Below are 26,282 nucleotides of genomic sequence, written 5' to 3'. Positions count from 1 at the left end.
TTGCTCTGTGTTTTGGACCTTTCTTTCTTGTGTGTGCATGTATCTATATATTTTATTATTTCTAACAGTGGGAGGGTTTAGGGGCTAATGTAACCTTTTTATTGTGTTTCTGCATTTTTACTTATGTTGTAACCCCACCTCGATCCGTAGGGAGAGAGGCGGAAAATATAAATAAATCATATATATATATATATATATATATATATATATAATGTTTTTGCATGTTTATGTCTTATACTAAAGACTGAATAAAGTAAATATGTCGTTTGAATAGCTGCGTTAAATAACCAAAACAAATATCTCTTTCTCATCTCCTCATCCTCCACTTTCTCCCGCCAACTGCTGAGAGCGGAAGGCGCATGCGCCAGTTTGGGAGGAGGGAGGGGGCTCGAAGGAGGAGCGCGGTTGCCGTGGCAACGAAGGCCCGCCGCCGCCGCCGCCGCTGCTGTCTTACTCCTGTCAGCTAAAATGGCGGCGGGCGCTTCGCCTGTGCCTCCCCTGCCTGAGGAGTTCTCCGTGGCGGAAGAGCGGAGCGGGCACTGCGCCGCGGTGGATGGGGACTGTCTCTATGTGTGGGGGGGATACGTGGTAAGGAAGACCCAAAGGGGGCAGCGCGAGGGGTTGTGGGGAAAAAGGGTATTATTATTTATGGGAGACAAGACAGAGCCTTGCCCTTTAAGAGCTTTTGGACTTCATCTCCCAGAAGCCTCAGCCATGTTGGCCAATAGCCGGGGGTTCTGGGAGCTGGAGTCCGAAACCCCTTAAAGAGCCCAGTTTGGGAAGCCACTCTTCTGCACTGTAGAAATAATACAGTGGAGTCCAGGGAGTTGTAGCTTTTCGGGTATGGGCCAAAACACACTGCAGGAATAATCTAGTCTGAGGCCGCCTTAACTGCCCTGGCTCAGTTGGTAGGGAATCCTGGGAGTTGTAGTTGATTGTGGCACCAGAGCTCTCTCACAGAGAAGGCTAAATGCCTCACAAAACTACAGTTCTCAGGATTCCCTAGCACTGAGCCAGGGCCAGGTCTCAAACTGGATTATTTCTGCAGTGTGTTTTGGCACTATATACAGCGCTTTATAAATAAAGGTTAATAATAATAATAATAATAATAATAATAATATGTTGTTGTTGTTGTTGTGTGCCTTTGAGTAGTTTCTGAGGCAAACCTATCATGGGGTTTCTTGGCAAGGTTTGTTCAGAGGAGGTTTGGCATTGCCTTCCCATGAGGCTGAGAGAGTGTGACTTGCCCAAGGTCACCCAGGCTGCATCCACACTGGAGCAATAACCGGTTTGGCACCGCTTTAACTCTTCTGGCTCAAGGCTATGGAATTCTGGGAGTTGGAGTTTATAGTGGGGCCCGGACCGGAGCTCTGCTCCACTCTGGGCCCACCACAAACTCCAACTCCCAGAATTCCATAGCCTTGAGCCAGAAGAGTTAAAGCAGTGCCAAACCGGGTTATTGCTCCACACTCAAATCGCTATGCCATGTCTACCTGTGTTTTATCGACTACAGCAAAGCATTTCGACTGCGCAGATCATGAAAAGCTATGGAATGCGCTCAGACAAAACGGAATGCTAATACAGTACATCTGATTGTCCTGAGGCCTAACCTGTACCTGGGACAAGAGGCTGCCATGAGAGAGTGGTTCCCAATTGGCAAAGTCCAGGCAAGGTTGCATACTATCCCCCTGTTTATTCCACCTGTATGAAGAAAATATAGAATCATAGAGTTGGAAGAGACCCCAAGGGCCCTGATCCAGTCCAACCTCATTCTGCCATGCAGGAACTCTCAATCAAAGCATCCCCGACAGATGGCCATCAGCCTCTGCTTAAAGACCTCCAAGGAGGGAGACTCCACCTCTCTCCAAGGAAGGAGTATGTTCCACTGTCAAACAGCCCTTACTGTCAGGAAGTTCCTCCTAGTGTTGAGGTGGAATCTTTTTTTCCTGCAGCTTGCAACTATTATTCCTTGTTCTAGTCTCTGGAGCAGCAGAAAACAAGCTTGCAACAGGCCTGGACTCAAGTGAAGATTGGAGGAAGTAAAATCAACAACCTAAGATATGCAGACTACACCATACTACAAGCAGAAACCAACTAGGACTCAGAGCAATTACTGAAGAAAGTCAAGGAAGAAAATGCAAAGATCGGCTTAATGTTGAACATTAAGAAAACAAAAATAATGACCACAGAAGATCTACAAGAATTCACTCTAGATAAAGAGAGCACTGAAATAGTCAAAGAGTTCCCATTCCTAGGATCAAATACTGTTTGCAACGGCAAATGAAGTCAAGAAATAAGAAGACTAGGAAGAGCTGCTGTGAAAGAACTGGACCAGGTCCTAAAATGCATCTCTGAACACTAATGTGAGGAGGATAGTCCAAGCGGTTTTAATCCCCATCACCATCTACAGATGTGAGAGCTGGACAGTGGAAAAACCTGATAGAAAAACTCAGATCCAAAACACACTGCAGAAATAATCCAGTCTGAGATAGCATTAGCTGCCCTGGCTCAGAGCTAGGGAATCCTGGGAATTGTAGTTTATTGTGGCACCGGAGCTCACTGACAGAGAAGGCTAAATATCTCACAAAACTAACACTCCCAAGATTCCCTTGCACTGAGCCAGGGCAGTTATAGCAGTCTCAAACTGGATTATTTCTGCAATGTGTTTTGGAGCTAACTCATTTGAGATGTGGTGCTGGAGAAGAGTGCTGAGGATATCCTGGACAGCCAAGAAGCTTAATAAGTGGGTTCTAGACCAGATCGAGCCAGAACTATCCCTGGAAGCCAGCATGACTAAACTGAGGCTGTTGTACTTTGGCCAAATGAGCAAAAATGAATAATTAAGAAAGGCAATGATGCTAGGAAAGGTGGAAGACAGTAGAAAGAGAGGAAGACTGCAAGCCAGATAGGAGGACATGGGCCTAGGCCTGCAGGACATGAACAGAGAGGTTCAGGACAGGAGGTCTTGGAGGTGTATCACCCACAGGATTGCCATGAGTCAAAGTTGACTCAAGAATAGTTAACAACAGCAAGGCCTTTAGCCTTCCCTCTGCCAAAAAGTGTGGGTGCCTCATAAAACTACAAATCCCTGCATTCCGTAGGATGGAGCCATGGCAGTTAAAATGTTGTCAAACGGCATTATTTCCACAATGTAGATGTATGTGCCCTGAGTTTACGTCAAGGGCCTAGCTCCGAAGAAGGATAGCCCCATCCGCCTTAACGGTCCATTCTATTTTGATTATTGTAGAGCAAGTTACTGATGTAATTGTTTCAATTGTTGAATTTTTTATTAATTTTAATGGTGGGAGGTTTAGGGGTTAGTGTAACTTTTTATTGTGTTTTGTAATTTTTTATGTTGTAATCTCACCTCGATCCGCAGGGAGAGGCGGGAAATATAAAACATCATCATCATCATCATCATCATCATCATCATCATCATCTCGCCTTCTAACTGGGCCACTGATTGCTCGCTCGGTGGTTCCTCCAGACCAATAGCCACCTCACAGCTTGTAATATTTTATCTTATGTATTATTTAATTATATTATATTTTTATGCTGCCTTTCTCCCAAAGTAGGAATCACAGAAGAAAATCAACTAAAATCTACAGTGCAATTTGTAAAAACAATTAAAATACTGTTCGCAGTTTAAAACAATATAAAATTAGCTGAAAACATACACAAGTTTTAGAAAGAACACCACACGCCCCATTAAAAAAAGGCTTTTCTGGCATGGTTACATATTTCAAAAATACTGAAATGAAAAAGGGTTTGCCTGCAGCAAGAGGAAATGCCTTTGGGGCTCTGTCACACTATACTGTTAGAACAAGTGTAGTTTTGTGAGACTTTGTGAGAGAAGATTTAGCCTTCTCTGGTGCCATAACAAACGACAATTTCCAGAATTCCATAGCATTGAGCCAGGGCAGTTAAAGTGGTGTCAAACTAGATTATTTCTACGGTGGGGATGCAGCCAGAGTCAGTGTAACATGAGCTTTTCCTGAAAAGTAGCCCACTCCATAAATAGCCCTGTGTATGAAGAAAAGTGTGGAGAAGGAACACTCCGTGCTAATGATACCAAGCTCTATTACTCCTTTTTATTACAAGCCAAGGAAGCTGATTTGGTCCTAAACTGGTGCCTGTTATCATTAATGGACTGGATGAGGACAAACAAATTGAAGCTTGAGGCAAAGGTGCTCCTCATCATTTCAAAAGACAGGTCTAAGAATAAGAATTCAGTCTGTGTTAGATGGGGTTACACTTCCCCTGAAATGTGCAGTTTAGGATTACTCTTGGATATTGCTCTCAGCCTGAAGGCCCAGATTTCAGCAGTAACTAGGAGTGCTTTTGCACAGCTAAAGCTTGTTTACCAGTTGAGTCAATCTGAGTCCCTATGTTGGGAGAAAGGCGGGATATAATAATAATAATAATAATAATAATAATAATACCAATTGAGCTTGTTCCTGGAGAAGTCAGATCTGGCCACAATGGCACGTGCCCTAGTTACATCCCATCTGGATTACTGGATTGAGCCGTATGTGGTCCTGCCTTTGAAAAGTGCTCAGAAACTTCAGTTGATCCAAAGTGCTGCAGCCAGATTGCTAGTTAGGGTTGGCTACAAGGAGTATACAACAACTCCCTTGTTGCAACAGCTCCACTGGCTGCCAATCCATTTCCAGGCACAATTCAGAGTGCTGGTGATGGCCTATAAAGCCATATATGGTTTGGGTCCAGGCTGTTTGAAAAACAGTATCTCCCTTTATGAGCCCATCAGGGTTTTAAGACCATTTAGAGAGGCCCTCCTCTCTGCCCCCCCCCCCCCTTCTCAGGCTTGTTTGCTGGGAACAAGGGAGAGAGCCTTCTTGGTGGCTGCTCCCAGAGTTTGGAACTCCCTCCCCCCAAGGAACCTGGGATAGCTCTGTCCTTGCTTTCCATCAGCAACATTCTTGTGTCATCAGACTTTTAGAAACTGACCGGGGTGGGATTGTCATGCTTGTGGTACTGTTCTAAAGGTTTTTATGTTGTCTTTTTAATGAGTTGTAGTCTTTTTAATGTTTACTTTTTTAACTTTATCAATTGTTTAATTATTTTTGAAATGTGTATATGTTATTCTTAACTACTTTTAAATCAACCTCGACTCATGGTGACCCTGTGGATGAGACCTCTCCAAGCCTCCTTATCCTCTGCTTCCCTGCTCAGGTGCTGCAGGCTCAGGCCCATGGGCGCGTTACAGACGCGCCGAAGGGGCGTACTAGGGTTAGAAAGGGGCGTGTTAGGACGCCCCTCAACCCTAGTACGGACCGAGTCCGTACAAAATGGCGGTGCCCGTCCACACGGGAGCTGCCATTTTGATGTCGCGGACGCATAGCGTCCGGACGTTGCGCAGCGGAAGTGACGCCGCAAGTGCATGACTAGCGCCTCACGGCGCCACTTCCGGGGCCCAGAAAGAAGTGCCATTTCGGTGCTTCTTTCTTGCTGTGCCCGGGAGCCGGGCAGTTTGGCCGCTGCAGTTCCCGGATGTAGCAACCGGCGGCGGTGGCAGAGCGCCCTTCTTGGGTGCTCTGTAACGCGCCATGGTCTCCCTGATTGAATCCATCCATCTGGCATGTGGTCTTCCTCTCTTTCTGCTTCCCTCCATCTTCCTCAGCATTTTTGTCTTTCCAGTGATTCATGTCTTCTCATGATGTGGCCAAAGTACAACAGCCTCAATTTAACCAGCTTGGCCTCTAGGGGTATTTCAGGCTTGATCTGTTCAAGGATCCATTTCTTTGTCTTTTCAGCTGTCCACAGGATCCTCTGCGCTCTTCTCCAGCACTACACCTCAAATGAATTGATTTTATTGGCTTTCTCCACTATCCAGCTCTCACATCCATACGTGGCAATGGGCAATACCAATGCTTGGACGATTCTAATTTTGGTGTTCTGTTGTATATCTTTATATTTTAGGATCTTGTCTAGTTCTTTCACAGCTACTTTTCCCAACCCTAGTCTTCTAATGATTTCTTGACTGCAGTTTCCATTCTGATCAATGCTTGATGATCCAAGATATGGGAACCCTGACTATATGGGAACCCTGATTATTTCTAGTTTGTCATCATCTAGGAAGAATTAATGTAGATCTTCAGTGGTCATTATATTTATTTTCTTAATATTCAACATTAAGCCTACATTTGCACTTTCTTCTTTGACTTTCTTTAGTAATTGTTCCAGGTCTTTGCTGTTTTCTGCTAATAGTATTGTGTCCTCTGCATATCTTAAGTTGTTGATGTTCCTTCCTCTGATCTGTACACCTCCTGCCTCTGAGTCTAAGCTTGCTCTGTGTGCAATATTTTGTGCATTCAGGTTAAACAACTAGAGTGATAGAATGCAGCCTTTCCTGACCCCTTTGCCAGTTGGGAGCCACTCTGTTTCTCCATACTCTGTTCTGACAGAAGCCTCTTGTCCAGAATACAGGTTCAATCAGGACAATCAAGATAATAATAATAAATAATAAATTTTATTTCTACCCCGCCCTTCCAAAAAAATGATCAGGGCGGCTTACAAAGTTATAAAAAACATTACAATACAGGTAAAATTCATCAGCAATTAAAACCATTAATACAAAGACAGGAACAGGAAACAATAAAGTAAAAAATACATATATCAGGGGCAGTAGAAAAATGCAAAAACAAAAAAAACAAAAGATGCACGGTTCTTTCATGATGATATGATGTAATGATGACATGATGTAAAATGACATGGCTGGTTTATTGAGAGGGGAATGGGAATCTTGTGGGAAGCCAAGCTTAGGAAACAACAGGAGGGGGCAAATAGCCAGAGGCAAGAGAAATTTGTGGTTTTATGACCCTGTGATACACAAGGGGGGGGAAGGAAGCCTTTCATTTTTTTTACTTGAGAGATCTGTCATGTACTTCTCTTGCCTGTCTGTCATAATGAGGCTTTCATTCACAAAAAGAACACAAAGGTTTCTGTATTGTGAGATGAAGAAGGTCTAAAATGGTTAGGAGAGTGATATAAACTATGAGTGACTCTTAGGTAACTCATGAAACTCTTTGATATATAGAGAGAATATTGTGTGGTTTACTCTTACGTTCTTCAGCTGTCCAAATCACTTGCTGAGCAGTTAGAATTTGAAATGTAAAGTATATTAAAAGGTTTATAGAAAATAAACATTTTCAGTGACACCAATTAAAAATTTCTATACCTTTTCTGCTGCAGTCAGTTGAAGAAAATGAAGTTTATTTACCTAATGATGAACTCTGGATCTATGAAATTAATAATGGATTGTGGTAAGTCACATTATTTTTATTAGTTATTTGTATTACAGTATTTACTACATTTAAGATGTTGCAAATTGCAAATATCTAACATCACAAATTGCAGATGTCTGATAAAATACAGTAAAACCAACAATGTATACAAGCAACAATCCCTGCTCTTACCAAATGAAATTAATCCAATTGTAAATTCTGTTTGTTGTTGTTGTGTGCCTTAAAGTTATTTTCAATTTATGGCAACCCTGTCACAGGATAAATCTTGACAAGTGTCTTCAGAGGGGGTTTGCCATTGCCATCTTCTGAGGCTGAGAGAGTGTGACTTGTTAAAGGTCACCCAGTTCCCAGAATAAAAATATACAAGAGGTTACGTAGACAAGACAAGACAGAGGTGCTCCTGGTCAGTTGAAAGGGAGATCAGGGAATAGGGATCCAGCCTGTGTTAGATGGGGTTACACTCTGAATACACAGGTTGCAGTTTGGGGGTACTCCTGGACTCAGCTTTGAACCTGGAGGCCCAGGTATCTGCAGTGATCAGAAGTGCTTTTCCACATTTAAAGCATGTGCTCCAACTGCACCATTTCCTTGAGATACCAGATCTGGCCTTGATGATATATACCTTGATATATATGTTTTGACTACTGTATCACACTCTCCTTGGGGCTGCCTTTGAAGAATGCTCGAAAACTTCAGCTGGTCCAAAGAGCCACAGACAGGCTGTTAAGAGGGGCAGGTTACAGAGACCACATAATGCCCCTGTTGAAACTGCTCCACTGTGCTGGTTATAATCTATAAAGTCCACTATGGCTCAGGTGTAGGCTATTTGTCAGACCGTATCCTCATGTATGAACTGGCCTGGGCCCTGAGATCCTCAGGAGAGGCGCTTCTCTCCATCCCAGCACCATTGCAAGTACAGTTGGTGGGAATGTGAGAGAGGGCCTTTTCTGTGGCTGCCCCTGGACCCTGGAACTCCCTTCCTAGCGAGTCCAGAATGACCCCCTCTTTGTTGTCCTTCCGCTGGCAGGCTAAGACCTTCCTGTTCAAACAGGCATTTAAAATATAAAGTTTTTTAAAGTTTTAAACCTGGGGTTGTTTTTTATTTTAAATTGTATTATTTTAAAGTGTATGGTTTTAAAGTGCTTGTATTTTTTTTAATTGTATTCTATTTTTAAACAAATGATCTATTTTAATATTGTAATAGTTTAATTCCATTTTGTCACTTTTGTTAGTTTTTAATTGAACTGTGTTTGTAGTCTGTAAACTGCTTTGAATCCCAATTTTGGGGGGAAACAGGGCGATGATAATGATGATGATGATGATGATGATGATGTAAAAACCAGTGTTTTTACACTATTGTTATTGTCAAAACATTTTCCTTTTTGATTATATAAAAAAATAGTTAATAAGTCTATTTACCAAATTTATTGCATCTAGTAGAACCTTCCTTATCTGGAATTCGGGAATCTAAAATACTGTATTCCAAAGTTATCTACGGTACCGAAGGGAGGCTATGGCATATCATTGTTACGATATGGATTCCTTTGTTTAACGGAGCCCATAGACTTCCCCCTCTCACTTGTCCTCATAACATCACCTGCCAGCAGCGGTGGATATTGTTGTTGTTGTTGTTGTTCTTTTTATAACAGTCAGACTATTATCTCCAGGCCTGATGAACTCTTGCCCTCCAAAATACTGTCTCTTTCCCCCACATAACTGAGCTTAAAGCCTTCCTGGCCAGATTTTTTAGACTCTTAGCAAAAGTGTACCTGCCAACTGCTGTGAGGTGCAACCCATCCCCTTCTATGCCTTGCAATGTCATTGGTTCCCACATGGATCAAAATTAAGGAGTAACAGTAAGCGGGCGTCTTCATCAACATCTTAATTATGTTTATGTTTCTTAAACTTGCCATCTTACTGTTTTGTTATATATGTTTAGTAATTAGTTGATTAATTAATAATACAAGTAGTTACTTATTAGTATGTATATTTTTGGAATATAGCTGGTATGTGAAATGTTAGTTTCTATTGGTAAGACATAACTGACATATTTAAGGCTGTATCCACACTGCACAATTACAGCAGTTTGATCCCACTTTAACCACGTATCCTGTGGAATCATGGAATTTGTAGTTTGGTGGCATAGCCTGAGAAACACTGCACTAGAGGAGTCTATCGGATGTGGGGGATTAGCAATTATTTTTCTAATGTGTCAAGGACTGGTATCATATTGGTGTTCATTGATCTCTTCCTTTTCTGGAGACTCAGCACAGACTGGCACTTGATGGCTCAAGATTAGTACCAATCCACAGACCACCACTCAGAGTAGCACTGCTTCAGCACATTCTCTCTGGCAGAGAATGATAAGTAATTCATGAAACTACGTATTTTGGGCTTCCAAAGGATAGGACAATGGCAGACAAGGTGGTATCCAGCTGCTATAATTGTGTACTGTGGATATACCCTCTTGTTCAAATATTACACATCTCTAACACTAACATTTTATTTACTTGCAATTTTGGATTCTTGTCCTCAGCATAACTACATATTGCAGAATGGATTTAGTGTTAGAGCTTCTGTTTACATTTTTGCAAGGTATTTATAGGCAGGATTCCTCTGATAAATAGAAACTATATGGAATTAGTAAAATAAGAGTTTTTCTCCTCAAAACGATCCAAATTGCTTTTTCTTTCTTTCTGAAGGTATTACTTCCTCATTTGATTTTGCTGTTTCCTTTACTCTCTGAATAAAAATTTGGGATTTCTGGTATTTGTTGAACTGCAGGTCGATGCACTTAATGAATGGGGAGTTACCTCCATCCATGTCTGGAAGTTGTGGGTCTTGCATTAAAGGAAAATTCTACCTCTTTGGAGGATTTGATGACAAAGGATACAGCAACCGGGTACTGGACTCCTTTATTTTTAGAAATTTCCAATGAAGAAGCCTGTTGAAGATTAAGGATACACTATTGAGACTATATATTAGTCTTTAGAGCAATGTTTTGGTTTCATTTTAGCACACATATGGTTTTGAAGATTCTGAACCAAGGCTCAGAGAGCTAGCTTGGACACACCCAGTAAACTCTTACACTACCCCCCCCCCCCTCACTTCAGCTGCAGGACCTTCTCCTTAAAATACCACAGAAGTCCTTTTAAACTTCTGCACAGTTTCTAAAATGGTTAGCCATAGATGCAGGGTGGGCTGATATTTGATGTACAAGGGCCAAACCTCATTGGCAGCATGTAATTATGAGGACAGTTCTTTGTATTCTAACCACTGTTTTTGGGCACCAAATGTATTCGTTTCAATGTGAGCAATGACCCAACGTGTTACATTGCCTTTCAGAATTAATGGCCTGCAGAGCTTTGATGACAAAGAGACTATATTGGTCCCAATGTTTAGGAACACCCACCTCAAATCTGTAACTGCCCTGGTTTGCTCCGTGAGGGAGCCACAGCAGACAAACCGTGCAGCTCCGTCACGGAACAAAATGAACCCTTAAAAACCAGGTTCTTCTTGTGGTGCCTTTGTGATGCCACAATGCGCCAATGGTGCACTTGCAGCGTCAAAAAGGCACCGGGACGTGCAGACGCTAAGCATCCGTCGTGTCAAAATGGCGGTGCCCATGTGTACAGGGTGCCGCCTTTTGGACATACAGAGTATGTACTAGGGTTAGGGAGCATTTGAATGGTGTGCACTCCCTAATCTTAGTATCACCCCCAGCACACTACAAAATGGAGCTATGTATCCTGCCTTTATAACCCTTTAAAAGGGGGCAAAACATTAATTAATTTCTGTATAGGTTATGCCCTAAAGTAAAGCAAAAGAGGCAGGTTTCCTGCTTCTTCATTTAGACTCATCTGAGTTATGGCTCTTTTTAAAATTTATTAACTTTTATATTCCCCCTTTTTCAGGGAATGGGACTCTTGTGGGGAAAGGGCTAGGCATCCTGATTCCCAACCATTAAAATTAGGAATTCTAATCCCCAACAATTAAAATTAGGTATATGGGATTTAGACAGTCTTTTTTGAAATTAATGGGAATGGGCAACTTGATACTGTAGTTCTTGTTCTGGTGGAACCTAGTTGGCATCTCATTTCCTTGTGCTTTTTAAAAACAGCTTGGGCATTGAAACTACAGTCAGCTTCACTTTAATGGGAGTAGCAAGCAGTTGAAAATATAAGCTTTTTCATGACAGATGGCTCACCTTGGCCTTTATTCAAAGGCAATGCAGATTCTAAATGCAGCACAAATACTATCAGAGGAGAAACACTGATAGCACTGCAGTTCATTTATAGAGAATAGAAGTAGCATGATTTGAGCCTACTAAATATTCATTGTTCTCAGTCACCACTTATGTGTGTTAGCAGTTTGATTTTCCAGAATATCGCTGAAAGTTAAAAGTGTTCTAATTTCCTTTAAAGCTCTATTATGTTAATTTGCGATCAAGAAATGGAACCTATCTGTGGAAACAAATCACAGATTTTAAAGGTCAGCCTCCCACACCACGTGACAAACTTGCCTGCTGGGTGTATAAAGACAGGTAATTGTCATGGGTGATTCCACAAACGGGGAGGTGGCATTCACTGGGAAACAGATCAGCTTATAGTTCTTGTAGTGTGTCATGATAAGCTTTGCCAGTTCTCTTAATCTACTTGATCTTCATTTCATTCACTTATAAAATGGGAATTCTGCTGATAACAATAGCCCTTCAGTTACATCTGAGGCATGGTGGTGGATCAGCTTATAGCCAACAATAAGGTTAAAATGTTCCTAAGTTACAGTGGCTGCAATTTTCACCCACTTACAAAGATTAAATATTCAGGTACAAATCTGGTTTTGCTTTTTTGCTCTACAGGAATGCTAGCATATTGTTAACATAAATGCCCTGATCAAGTAGCTGCTTGAATGTGTAGAATGAGGGGTTATACCCAAAGAGAATAAAGAGGAGTGCCAAAGAATTGTTGTAAAATTAAGCCAACTAAAAGACTAGGTTTAATGGCAAGAAATCAATTGATGAATTTACTTCTGATCCTTTCAGGCTAATCTATTTTGGTGGATATGGTTGTAGAAAATGGAGTGAGCTGTGTGACTCGTTCGATGTTCATGATGCTTTCTGGGTAAGAGATGTAACATTATCAATATATATACTATTGTAAGACAATGAGAAAACCTGGGCTAGATGAGACCAAAGGCTCGAGACATTAAAGGCTCATCTAGTCCAGCATTCAGTTCTGGCAGTTGCCTATGGGAAGCCCATAAGGAACAAGTGTGTCACAACAGGCACTTCCACTCATGTTCCCCAACCAATGTTCAAAAGCATGTTGCATTATAATATATCATCTTCTTGACTAGTGGTCTGCAACAGCCTTATTTTCCATGTCTTTTGCTACTCTTCTAAATCTGCCAATTCTGTTCTGTTTTAGGAAGGCCAGATGTTCTGGGGATGGCACAATGATGTTCATGTTTTTGACACCACCACAAAAACCTGGTATCAACCAACAATTAAAGTAAGTTGACTTTGGCACATTTGGGCCTATCTGGTTGTCATCTATTTACATTTAAGACATAGTCTTGCATTTCATGTGCTAACCACTTGGACTGATAAGAGTATTCTGAAATATTTTGTATCCTTCCATCTTTCTTTGCAGCATGGAGTCCCACCTCAGCCTCGAGCAGCACATTCGTGTGCCGTCCTGGAAAATAAAGGCTACATATTTGGAGGACGGGTTTTGGTTTGTACTTGTTTACTGTTCACTCCTTTAAAAAAAATAGGGGAGTGGTGTGATTTAGTACAGGGGAGGGGGCAAACAGATCTTTTTAATTCAATAAGAGGAGATTATTTAAATGCTGAAACACTGTTGTGAAGGAAGGGGATAGTCATGCATGATTCTTTTCTATTTCCCTTTTTCAAAGGGCTTCAGGCCCCTTGATGACCACTCATTTTTGCTGAACTAACACACCTGTAAAACTGTGAAGGTATATGTTAGGAATATTGTGCCTCATCAACTGTGGTATCAGAGAAACAGTCCACAGACTATGGCGGGATACAGACGGGCAAAAAGGGATGTGTTCATGATGTCATGAAGGTAGAGCCTTCAGACGGCCCTTACCTGAATGCTGCCATGAACACGCCGCCCGCACGCCCCAAGCGGGAAGAAGCGGCATTAAAAAGGTGCTGCTTTTCCCCGCTTCTTTTCTATATACCGCGCAGCTGCGCATCTCCGTCTGTAAGCAGCTGCACCGGTACGCCAGAATTGTTACGCTGCTAATTTAAGTTGCCCATTTAAAAGCTCCGTGTCTGCTGCGTCACATAATGAGTCGGGGTCCTGGAACATGCGCAGTTTGCAGTCAGGCTTTAATTGCAGCGTCAGCTGCCATGCAGGTGTGGAAGCTGCAGCACAGCTGCAGCGCATTTTAAGACTCATAACCCTAACCCTAACCCTAACCCTAACCCTAGAGCAACATGTACGCATGCGCTGCTAGAATCGGGGAAAGTTTGGAATTTAAAGTGAACCCCTACACACATTCCTGTGCCATTTTCACCTAACAATAAAAACCCCTAAAACTTTAAATATTTACATATGTACAAGGGAGGTGATGGGGGATGGCAGGGGGACAGCGGTGGCAGCGGCGACAGCTGTGGCTGTGCATTGCAGATTCAGCAAGAGCGCGGGGACCAAAGGAGAGGAGGCATCCATGATGCTGGTGACATTGGCAACGTGCAAGCGGACAAGGATGCCAACACCAGCTGATCACCAGCTGGCAGGAGACCACCATTGTTCTTGGGCAGAGTGAGGGAAAAAGTTTTAAAGGGGCTTGGGCGCTTTAAATGTGCACATAAGCTTTCTGCTGCCGCTGCTGAGCGCCGCAGCTGCGCAGCTGCGCATCCGCCAGCCGGCAAAAGAAAAAAAAAGCCCCGTTTTTGGCCGCCCGTGCAGAAGCTGCCTCTCTCTTTGCAGCGTCCTCCGAGGTGGCGGTTTGGAAACTGCGGGTCAGAAACGGCCCCAGGTGAGGCGTCTTCACTACCCCCCATGTGGAAGCCCCATCACCTGAGCCACGCCCCCGGGGCGGGAGGTCTGGAGGCTCCGTATTCAGCAGAATACACCTCCAAGACGTCTTCCCCTGCCCGTCTGTATCCTGCCTAAGTATACTATCATCAAATATAAGATAAGCCTACCTGTACCTCAATTATGCTGAGAGCTCTTTTGGGTAAGAAAAGCTGGAGCATAAAGGGAAAAAAGTGTGTACAGGATGAGTCTCCCTTATATGAAATGCTTGGGAGCAGAAATGATTTGGAATTTGAAATACCAGTTGGCCCTTCTTATACACAGATTTTTTATACACGGATTCAAGCATCCACGGTTTGAAAATGTTCCAAAAAGGTATAAATTTCAAATATCAAACCTTGATTTCCCATTTTTTATAAGGGACACCATTTTGCTATGTCATTATATTTAATGGGACTTGAGCATACACGGATTTTTTTATACACAGGGGATGTTGGAACCAAACCCCAGCGTATAACAAGGGTCCACTATATATATATATTGAGATATCTTGGCGATGGTACCCAAATCTAAACACAAAAATCATTTGTGTTGCATATACACCTTATACACATAGCCGGAAGGTAATTCTATACATAATATTTTAAATAATTTTGTCCATCAAACAAAGTTTGTGTATATTGAACAATTAGAAAGCAAAGGTGTCACTCTCTCAACCACTCTTTAAAAAACCTTTGGGTTTTGGAGTATTTTGGATTTTGGATCTCTGGATAAGGGACACTCAGCTTGCATCTAGCTTCCTCCATATGGTTGTGAAAGATGGACAGTGAGAAAGATGACAAGATGAATATCAGCTCATTTGAAATGTGGTGCTGAAGGATAGTTCTAGAGATATTATGGACTGCCAAATAAATTAATGGGCCTGAGAGCAAATCAAGCCTGATTTCTTTCTAGGAGCCAAAATGATTAAAGTGAGGCCTTTGTAATTTGGACATATCATGGAACAACATGACTCATTACAAAAGATTATACTTATTGATGAATTTGAAGGTAGTAGGAAAAGAGGAAGATCACATTACAAGTCAATTAAGGAAGTCACCATCCTGAATTTGCAGGAACAGAATAAGGTAGATGATGACCAGGGGGCCTGCAGGCCTCTCATTCATGAGGTTGCCACAAGTCAAAGCTAATTTGAGGGCAATTAACAACAAAAACAATCCTGCTTATCAAGATTAGAATACATGTTATTCTGTACCTGTGCTTACCTCCAAGGTCAAAGGGAGCATGCCTCTCAAGTTGCAATTTATGCGTTCAGAAATGGACTGGATCTTGTATTCTGCTTTCTTTTAAAAGAATGCTGGAAGATTTTATTGTCACATTTGCCCTTTTCTTTCTTTCTTTTTTTAAATAGCAAACAAGAATGAACGATTTACATTCTCTAAATTTAGATACCTGGGTGTGGTCCGGAAAGTAAGTTTTCACTCATGTCATTTCTTTCATCTACATAACAAGTTTCATAACATTTATTTGTACAAAGCTAACGCCTCAATAAGAAACCTCCCTTTTGTCCATTAAAGTGTTAGCCATTAACCTGCAACATTAAAATTGGTGTTTTTAATCGGGCACACGCTTTCTTGAGTTGTAAATGAGAAAGTGCTGGTTCCTGGCTACTGTCTGCCTTCCAGCTCACTCTAGTTGCAGACTGAGGAAGGCACAAAAGGGAGCTTGCATCCCAGCTATCTCAGAAGTGTAGCTACAAATCTCTCCATTGCTGTCATGCAGTAAGCATTCTGTTAGCTAATGCTAAGCACTGGCTTCAGGAAACAGTTGCCCCTCATAAATGTCCCAATCTGCCACCCCAATCATGGTTTTATTTGTTTCATGAATGATATCTGTTTTGGGTTGCTTTTTATTTTTACTTAGAATTTGTACAAATGGAGAAAAACCAAGAGACAGATCGTGGCACACGCTGACCCCGTTAACAGATGACAGGTTTTTCCTGTTTGGTGGGCTGAGTTCAGACAATGTGCCCTTAAGTAAGTAGATTTTCCTCAGAATTATTGAAGCTGTGGTGCCAAGGGAGTGCAAACTGTAACTGATGTAACCAGTGAACTAGAATGTTAATACTCTAGCATGTTAATGTGAATGTGAACGAGATGTTCTAATGAACTAGAAAGATCATATTCTACTGTTCTCCAATGAACTGATGGGGAAATAACAGGCAATAAACCCACTAGTTTTCAGAACTCTTGTAGGATCTACTGGTCCTTTCCTCTCTGAGCCAAATATGTGGGGCATACTTAGATCCATTTGCACCTAAATATGAAATTTAGTACTGTATCTGAAATCTTTTTCCCCCCCAACAAAACACCTTTATTTTTAGGCTCACAATGATTTTTGGTCAGTTATCGCCTCCCACTGATAGAACAACTGTGGCCCAAATGGAGCAAGAAGGAGATGATCACCTCTGCAACCTTTTACATGCTCACAAAATCTAGTGTAGAAAGTTGGGAAGGGGCTTCCAAGCAGTTTCAGGAGCTAAAAGGGGAGGATAGAGGAAACACTCTCTATGTAGGAAAACATTCCTTCCTGTGGCATTGGCTTGCCCACTATTGTATATTTAATACCCATGCTACAACCTCTTTAGTAAACCCATTTAACTCAGTGGAACATTCTTCCAAGTAGACAGGCATAGGGTCAGTTGTTAAGCTTTGTAAATCCCATTGATTTAGTTGTGTGTTCTGTTGAATCTTACTGTTTATTTTTTCAGCTCTCTAAAGCAATGTTTCATATTATTAATCCTTAGAAAAAGAGCATCAATAACATGATCCTTTCTTCTGTAATGTTGTTCTGAATTCTGCCTAGCTTCCCTCACAAGCCAAAAGGAGACATGCTTTTCCTTATAGTTAGACTGTAAAGTGGTAACATTTTTTCTACCTCTGCCAGAACAGAACTGAAGCAGAGCTTGGAGGAGTTACCTTTTTAGCCTATAGCTCAACTCTGAACTCAGTATAAATCTTCCAAGCTTTGACCTTAACTTCACTGCTACCCAGTGAAGCAGAGTTTTCACCAGGCAATAGGGGGGAAAGCCATAATATGAAGAGATGAAGTGGCACCTACATGAATTGAGCTTGTATTCACTTGCAGTCCATGCATAGAAGAACATTGCTTTAGGAAAGCTCAGAAGCTCAAAAAAGCACGAGGCTTGCTTTACTCAAGTAATGAAGTGACCACCACCTTGGGCCATATGGTAAAACTTTTTTTTCTATTGGAGAGGAGTTTCAGAAACATAGGCCTGAAAACAGGGAATGGGGGGAAGCCAAACCCCACTGGCCACACACAAGCTGCTCATAGGTCCTGGATAGGATGGTCCTGTTTTTTCCTATTCAGTGTCACTTTATGGTCATCACAAAATATATGTTTATCAATAAATATCATTTATTTTTAACAAAAGAAATAGCATTAATCTGAGGCTCTTTATTTATTTACAGGTGATGGCTGGATTTATGCTGTTAAAACCAACAAATGGCAACAACTGACATACTTACCAAAGAGTAGACCTAGGTATAAAAAAACTAGTCAACATTTGCTGAAGTTGAGGAAAGTATAAATCCATCATTATATAAAGTTCAGCATCAGAGCATAGGTGTGGATCCACTTGTGGCCTACCAGATAGAAAGGCAGTTCTGTTCATGCACCAGTTGAGAGCCCTCGATCCCCACCCCTTCCCTTCCATCAGCCACACTCTCCATGCTATGCCAAGTGCTGTTATAGAAGGGCACCTGACCCTCTCCTTCCAAGATGGCTCTTCATGGAGTTGGGATAGGGTAGCGGAGACAAGAAACCCCTCAGTCTGCTCCAAGTGTTACAATCCAAGCCACTATCTTTTTCTTAAGGCGTGAAATGATTGTAAAGTTTGTGTTTTAACTTTAGTCTGTATCTCTAATGCATCAGATTCTAGACTTTTCTATGCCCTACACCCCTTGATTAATGTTTACACCCTACAAAATAATATCACATTTGAAGATGAAGAAGTTTAATTTATAATTTTTGAACCACAAATTGAACCATGCAATACTGCGGGTGGACAAATTGAACTTTAAAAAATAGCTTTTAACTTAGTGCATAAAAGGCAATCTAAGGCCTGGTCCAGACGGATGGGAAAGGACGCCCTTGCACATGACGAGGGCATCAAAATAGTGGCACCCTGTACAGACGGGCGCTGTCATGTCGTCTGGACGCATAGTGTCTGCACATCACGGTGCCATTACGGCGTCATGAGTGCTACACTGCAATGTTGTAATGGCATTGCAAGAAGAACCTGCTTTTCGCAGGTTCTTTTGGGTCCGTGGGGAAGTCCCGTGGTCTGGAGGCTGCGGCTTCCCCACAGACCAAAACTAGGTGCCGGGAGACTGTCCTTTTTGGATGGTCTGTCCCGCGCCTATGGTGAGCAATTAGATTCTAATTTAGTCAGAAAAAAATGTACAGAGTAAAATTAACCCCAATTATCAACATAAAATTCAATGACTTCTTTGCTTCTGCTTTTCATTCATGATTTTGTCAAAAGATGAAACTTTCTTGCTGACTGCGATTTGCAGGTCTGCCTGTGGATTCAGGTGATTCCTAGATTTTGTCTTTATCGACAAAAGAAAACTGAATCCAAATTAACACAAGTATCTTTGTTGTATCCCATGAAATTCATCTTGTACCCCCTAGAGGTGTGGGCACACCAAGTTGGGAACCCCTACTCTAATGCTAAATGGTACCAAAAAGCTACCTGATTTTTGTGAAGAAATTTAAGGTATAACGTTTGACTGAATTGGATATGTCAAAAACATAAAGTGAAAGGCTATTTATTGCATATTCATCCTACCATATTTATTTGTAAGAGTCCCACTGTTTTCAGCAGAGATTGATTCAGGCATATGTAGTTAGGATTGCACTCTTAGAAGCCGGATTTAAATAAATATCTGTTTGTGTGAGGGTAATACATCCAGTTATGAGGTAGGGAGATTACATCTACATGTATAAGGTATATATGCATGCATGCATGTTTGTGTGTGTGTGTATACACACATACACACACACCATATAACGCCATATAATAAGAAGCGATTCATAAACTTAAGAGTAACAGATAAAACATTTTCTCCCTCTCTGGACACAGCAATTGGTTGAATGTGGGGCAGTAAACTTAAAAACCTGAGCGAGTGATTTCCAGGTCTGGGAACTATGGAATCTACCTGTTGTGAATGACATTGCAGGTGTTTATCCTATTATTTTTTTAGACTGTATACCACTTAATGATTATTTTAAATAACAAACAAGTTACAATTTTTGAAAGTTAAAACCTTAATGCAATAAAATATAATGAGAGAACACAGAATTAAAAGAGTACTTAATCATTCAGATAAAAACATGTTTGAAGAAGGTCTGTGCACTGGACTTAAAGTTAAGGTCCTAAGCAAGTGTGGCATCACTGTAAACCCAAAGGGTGGACCGGAGTCCACAGGTGAACACAACTCTTTCACCATTGCAGCCTCCACATGCACAGAGGTTAATTCAAATTGAGCCAAAGTACAGTAATTACCATCATCCCCCTCTTGTAAAGTGCTTTAAAATGTAAACAGGCAGTACGTAGATATTACTACACCTTTCAGATCTAACATTACATAATTGACTATAAATTTAATTTTCAGTAAAAATAAGATTCCCCCCTCCCCCCATTTTCATCACTCATGTTTGTTTCAAGTACAGTGGGCCCTTTGTATCTACTGGGGTTTGGCTCCAGGATCCCAAAATTCATGGATGCTCAACTCCCAATATACAGCAGCATGGTGAAATGGGGCTCCTTATATAAAATGACAAAATTTACATACAATAGAATGTGTATATTTTTGGAATATATTCAAACCGTAGATGCTTGAATCCATGGTAAAGAATCTGTGGCTATGGAAGAACAACTGTAGTGCAAAAAACTAGTGGGAGTGTGAAGTTGTGCACAGATCCATGTAAATGGGGGTGGGCCGATCTTGAGTTTTACGCTTAGCATTCGTCTCCATTTCCTAAGTGGGCAAGAGTTTATTAGAGTCTCTGTCCAGAACATCTAGAAGGCTGCATTTGCCCACTTCTCTAATGTAATCAGTTCTTCAGTGTGTGTCCTTTCCTTGCTGTGTGTTTTGGAAAGGGATCAACAACTGTTGTGGAAGGACTAGCACAGTGGTTCCCAAACTTGAGAAGTCCTCAGCCAGATTGGCCAACAGTCAGGAAGTCTTCCAGGTATTTTTTGACTAGAAGCCCCTGTCAGCTTGGCCAGTAGTCAGGGATTCTGGGAGATGAAGTCCAAAACAAAGTTTGTGAACCACTGGACTAGCACATTGCTTTTGAGGGAGGTGCGGCTGCCCCACTCTCTCCCCGCTCCCCCCAAGGGGTCCTATGATAAAACTAGTTGCTGTCTCCAGGGATATCCCAGTGTTACCTTTTTAATAAAGTATCCTGTAGGTGATTTTTATGTATTTGGCCCAGTCTAGAGAATTTGGATATAAAAGAACCTTGAAGTTACAGGACTTGAGGCTACGGTTCTCAAAACATACTTCCTTTGAAAAAAGTGTTACTGAAGTTATTGGGGTGCTAACAGTGATGAAATTACAGACATTGAGATACTTCTGAAATTGATGGCAAGCTGATTCCACATCCTTGGACATCACTTTGTGTTTTGTAACTGGAACTGTCCCTCTACATCTCAGTGCAGACAAAATGTTTCCAATTTCTTTTCCGTGGTTGTTAAAGGAACCTTTCAGGCATACATCCTCCCTCTCTTCACTTCCTATCACAAACATTTCCTTCTTTACTTTCTTGGAATAAATCTATTCATTTGATCCTGCCATTTAAAAAAAGGCATTCACAATGCTTTTCTGAGGACCATAGTATGTTGGTATACGTGCTGATCATGGTTAGCTCACATCAAAGCATGCCAATTTATTTTTAGCCAAGGTTGTAACATTTGCTTTTGCAGTAGTACAGACACAATGCTGTATGATAATTTGGTGGGACAAGAGGAAAGGAAATTAATGTGCAGCGGGAGAGGAAAGTGAAGAGGAAGAAGCATAGAGGTTGTACTACATCCCCCCATTTCCTAACCATAGTTTGCTAGCTAGGAACATTATGTCTGCACTGTGCTTGTTTGATGTTTGAGGTGAACCAGATGATGACCAGAGAAGTATCCTTACTGACACTGCATCAATTCTGGAACACTCCATCTAGAGAGATTTGCATCATGCCTTCCTTATTGTTGCTAGGCTAAGACCTTTTTACTTTCCTGGGGTTTTTTCTCCCTGGATTTTTCTTCTCATATAGCTGTTCTGCTAGCCTTCATTCTCTGGGTTGGTGAGAGGAGGAATCCACACATCCTGGGTTTCTCCCATCCTGGCCCAGAGACAGGCAGGAAGTACCTTGAAGCTTGCACTATCTAATGTAAAAACTGAATATAATGTGAACTGTGTCAGATACTATTGTATCAGGTACTATTATTCTAGATGGAGGGTTTGTTTTAAAAAAAGACTATTGTTCGTTTAGCTGATTAATGATGCAAATAACATGCTTTATTAGAATGTCTAGGTGCTAAGTTAGAGCAGCTGTGAGAGGACATAACTCAGTCTGTAGAAAAAAGCCTCAGGTTTCAAGCTAGGAGTCAAGGCACAGAACAGAGTCCAGGCAGGAAAGGCTTCCCAGTGTCCTGCGATGATCCAGCCCAGGCCAGAGTTTTCCTATTGCAGATAAGACAGAGGCAGACCTATGAACAGGTATGAGGAAGAGAACAGGTGGGATACAGTTTAGTGTAAGGAGTACAGTGCATAATTCTGAAATGAATGAAGTAAAAAGTGCTTTCTAGCGTATCTTGTGCCTATTTTTGCAGTAATTAAGTAAAATCAAACAAATTCTGCACTCAGTTAATTTTAAAAACAATTAGAGTAATGCAGTGAAGCTCTAAAATAATTTTAGTAGAAATGTGTTGAATTGTATGCCTTTGTGTATGCATGTCTATTTTGTTTAGCACTGCTATTTACAGAAAGACTTTTTCCATAGAGTGTGATTTTTGGAAATGATTAAAATTCAGAGAAAAAGCTCTACTCTTAGAAGATGCAAGAAAACACAGCACCCTGTTTATTGTGGGATAGAGTCCAGAAGGGTGATTATAAAAGGAACATGCCCATGCAGACGTATTTTGGAAAACTTGTATCTGTTCAAGATTACTTTTTCTACATTTCCCCCCAGAGGTCACTGGGGTAATACTATTTAAATTCCACCTTTGTGGATTTACAAAATTTCTCCACCTCAGTTGAGAGCATCAAATCATATCCCTCCAATGCAGCTGGGTATGGTCTCATTGTGTAGCTGAGAGGGAATAACACAGGCTGTAAAGTCCACAAGACTTAGTTCCTACAATGAGCCTAAGAAAACCATAAAGATGAGGAAAGGGCATCATTCTTGACCAGGGGCATTTTTCTAGCTCTTAGTGTCTGCACTCCAGAAGCTGCAAAGGTTCCAAGAAGCAACACCTGCTTTTAGCATGAATTTGTAAGAAACCAGCCCTTCAGGTGATTTGGTTTTTAATGGTTGCCATGCTCACCCTGAAGGTTTGAACCCTCTTGCCATTTTGATATCTACCAACCATTTCAGGACAATATTGAATGACTGGTAGACCATGAATGTGGCCCACGAGTATTGGGGGTGGGGGAGAACTTTTAGATCAAGTGCATACTGGTCACAACAGGCATTTTAAATTGTGCTGTTCTCAGGGAAGAACAGCTATCCCAAATGTGTCTCACTGAACCAGAGTTTTAGAACTGCAGATATACTTAATACCTGCATTCTAAATGTCTTAATACTTGAGTCTAGATATAAAGAGCAAGTGCACCCATAGTAAATAAATGGTTAGTAAGACTACAGGCAACTTGAAGGCACATACAAACAAGATTCTTAAGTCATGATTAATCAGTCAAAATGTTTTAAAGATCCATTTGAGTGGACTAGTTCGTTAACTCATGTTATGAAAGACCACTCCATTCCAATAAATCTTCATCGTGCGCTGGAAATGAGGAAGGAACCTTACAACATAGGTGTGCTAAAAACTCAAGCAATACTGAGTAATCAGACTCAATAGTAACAACTATTGAGAATTTTTAAAAATTGAACTATCTCAGAATTCCTTCTAACTATAGTATTTTTTTTTAGGTTGTGGCACACAGCCTGCCTTGGTAAAGAAGGTGAAGTGATGGTCTTTGGAGGAAGTAAAGATGACTTGCATTTCCTAGACACAGTAAGTACATATATATATTGGTTAAATGACATCACTGCTCCTGACAAAGCCTTCCATTGAAATTTAAAACGATGTTTGGTTTTATGGCAGATTTTAATTTAAATAGGCAAAACAAGATTATTTGAATTCAGTTTTTAATGTCCCTAATATGCATCAACACAGGCTGCATCTACACTGCACTTCGACGGCGCTTTAAGTGTCATGGCTCAGTACTATGGAATTCTGGGGTTTGTTTTGTGAGATATTTAGCCTTCTCTGTCAGAGCTCTGGTGCCACAACAAACTACAAATCTCAGGATTCCATAAGATGAAGCCACGATAGTTAAAGCAGTGTGAAATTGCATTAATTTTGCAGTGTGGCAGCAGCCATAATGAGCCACAGAAATAGCATTTGTGATAAACGGACTAATTTTTAAGCTTATAGTTCACATGCATCATTACTTAAGGCTACAGCAATAGATATAACTGCCATACAGTATGAAGTTACTAAGAAGCACATCTAGTCAAATGATTTAGTTGTTCTTGTCAGAGGGGTGTCTTTATCCTGTTGCTGCTACATAATTAGCAATATTGAGTTTTCTTTTAATTTTTATTGTCATGGTTTTTATCATTACACTCCCTATATTGGATTTATACTGTCTGTGCTTTGAGCAGATTTGTAGGCAAGCAGCCTTTCCATATTTGAAATAAATCTTTAAATAAATGATTTTTTGTTGTTGTTGCTTAGGGACACTGCAGTGATTTACTGATTTTTCAGACACAACCATACTCACTTTTCAGGTAAGCTGAAGATGACGCTACTGTTGATCAGCACTTCTTCTCCCCCCAAAAAAAATTAAGTAGCTGTCCTGACCTAGTAGCCCTAGTGTGTGTGTGTGTGTGTGTGTGTCTGCACACATAGGACATCTGGGGGACTGTAGCTCTACACATGCTGGAGCTGCTTAGATCTCTTCTGAGGGAGTCAGGGTCTGTACCAAAATGTACTAGTCATTTCTTATTGTATGCAGATTGTTATCCAGTATAGAAAGGAACAGAGGAAATGTAGTTGCAAAGTCCTACAGAGCCCATGGCAGGGGCAGGGAGGAGAGCCTGGAGAAGTGACTTTTTGGACTACAATCTCTGGGAAAAACCCCACCCCACCCGACCTCCAGCCAGTTTGGTTAGTTGAGACTGTAGTCTAAACCTCTACAGTTTTGGGCAGCATTTGTGTTCTTCAGATTTCATTTAGTTTAAAATTTACTGGAATGTTGATTTAATTTTATAAGACTACTTACAAAGCACCAAATGCATCTGACGAAGTAGACTTAAGTCTATGAAAGCTCGTGCTGCCAACTTCTTTCTTTCAATGTGAAGTCGAAGGCTTTCATGGCCGGCATCCATAGTTTTTGTGGGTTTTTCGGGCTATGTGGCCACGTTCTTTCTTTCAGTTAGTTTCTCTACATACTGATTAACATACTGATTACAGACTAACATGGCTATTTGGTCAGAGCAGGTTCTTCCATGCCTTCCTTGAGGCTGAGAGAGTAGGACTTGCCCAAGGTCATGCAGTAGGTTTCTATAGCTGAGTATGGATTTGAATCTTGGTCTTCCACTGTCCTAATCCGACACTCAAACTACTACATCACACAGGCTCTTGAGGAATATATACGTAATAATTTAATAAGACTTGGAAAAGTTCTATATCAACATTATACCATTATTACAGATGAGAGCTTGAATCTGAGGAAGAAGCTGCATTCAGACATCACATAAAACCTTTGTGTCTTTATATCTGAACCAGTATCAGCTCACAATCTATGATTTATAAGGGGCTCTTACAGCACATTTGAAGCTGGTTTGAAAGCCACAGTTTGTGCTGTCATTTTTCATTACCTCTGAATTCACAAATCAATCACAAAACACAGTTTTCACCTTTATTCCATCTCAGGGTGCTACTGTAAGATGGAGAAGGGAGTGACATTATGAAGCTGAACCAAATCAGATTTTTAAAACAATACAAACACTAATCTGGGGTTTACTGATGGAAGTTAAAACTATGATGTAGATTCTTCCCTTGATTAGTGCAAGCCATGGTTTGATGTGCTGTTTCAGCTGAGCCACAGTAACATGCCCAGACTGATAAACAGATTGGGATGAGAATAAGTTATGAATATTGCTGGGGGGGAAGGAATATCAACATTTTTACGTTATTAAAGCAGTTTATTTCTGTGTATTTTTAGTTTTAGGCTGCAAAGTTTAGTAATTCTAGCATTGTTTCTTTCAGACTAAGCCTTGACTGCATTGGTAAAAATGCTGTTCTCTTGGAAAGCCAAATCTCCTGCTTACCATCTAGACTTCTGGAGGAAGCGCTGGATAAAATTACTTTTTGGTCTGCTGTTAACTATCGCCAAGGAAAACAAGCCAAAGCTCAGGAGGAGATCAATGTTGCCTAGGAACAGTTCTTCATGGATGTACATACACAATACAGACTATTCTTGGAGATTATTTAAAATGGTCACCAGTTCAATGGGCTGAACACCTAACACTTCAAACTGTGCTTTGTTTTGTTGTTGTGTGACAAAGCAGTTCCTGATGATGTAGCAGCGCCATTTGGGAACTCTGAGGGTGCAAAACAACTTTCTGAATTTTACTGAACCAGTTCAAAGAAGCCAATTGATTGAATTGTTATTAAAGTTAAATATATTGATGA

The 26,282-nt window shown here is 41.1% G+C and overlaps 1 protein-coding gene across 1 annotated transcript; it reads left to right on the top strand.

Moving 5' to 3' along the window:
• Positions 1-433: 433 nt before the first annotated feature.
• On the top strand, positions 434-26,282 carry LOC149315313 (kelch domain-containing protein 1-like). The gene is made up of 13 exons (XM_089522955.1): positions 434-588; positions 7,213-7,283; positions 10,050-10,167; positions 11,690-11,808; positions 12,307-12,385; positions 12,692-12,775; positions 12,917-13,000; positions 15,687-15,745; positions 16,199-16,311; positions 17,767-17,839; positions 23,510-23,594; positions 24,321-24,373; positions 25,857-26,282. The coding sequence occupies exons 1-13, from the start codon at positions 469-471 to the stop codon at positions 26,023-26,025; spliced, it is 1,227 nt and encodes a 408-aa protein (XP_089379081.1). The 5' UTR covers positions 434-468; the 3' UTR covers positions 26,026-26,282.

The sequence above is a fragment of the Sceloporus occidentalis genome, unplaced genomic scaffold (assembly GCF_023333645.1).
Source record: "Sceloporus occidentalis isolate IW3139 unplaced genomic scaffold, rSceOcc1.0.p SCAF_4, whole genome shotgun sequence".
NCBI lineage: Eukaryota > Metazoa > Chordata > Lepidosauria > Squamata > Phrynosomatidae > Sceloporus > Sceloporus occidentalis.
The sequence above is the reverse complement of the archived record's forward strand: the minus strand, read 5'-3'. Positions and strand labels throughout refer to the sequence as shown.

What these genes read in the sequence shown, in the direction of transcription:
- LOC149315313 (XM_089522955.1), top strand. Translation starts at nt 469, where the DNA reads ATGGCGGCGGGCGCTTCGCCTGTGCCTCCCCTGCCTGAGGAGTTCTCC. An exon ending in ACAAAGGATACAGCAACCGG is followed by an intron (nt 10,168 to 11,689) that starts GTACTGGACTCC and finishes TTTCCTTTAAAG; the next exon opens with CTCTATTATGTTAATTTGCG. An exon ending in CAACCATACTCACTTTTCAG is followed by an intron (nt 24,374 to 25,856) that starts GTAAGCTGAAGA and finishes TGTTTCTTTCAG; the next exon opens with ACTAAGCCTTGACTGCATTG.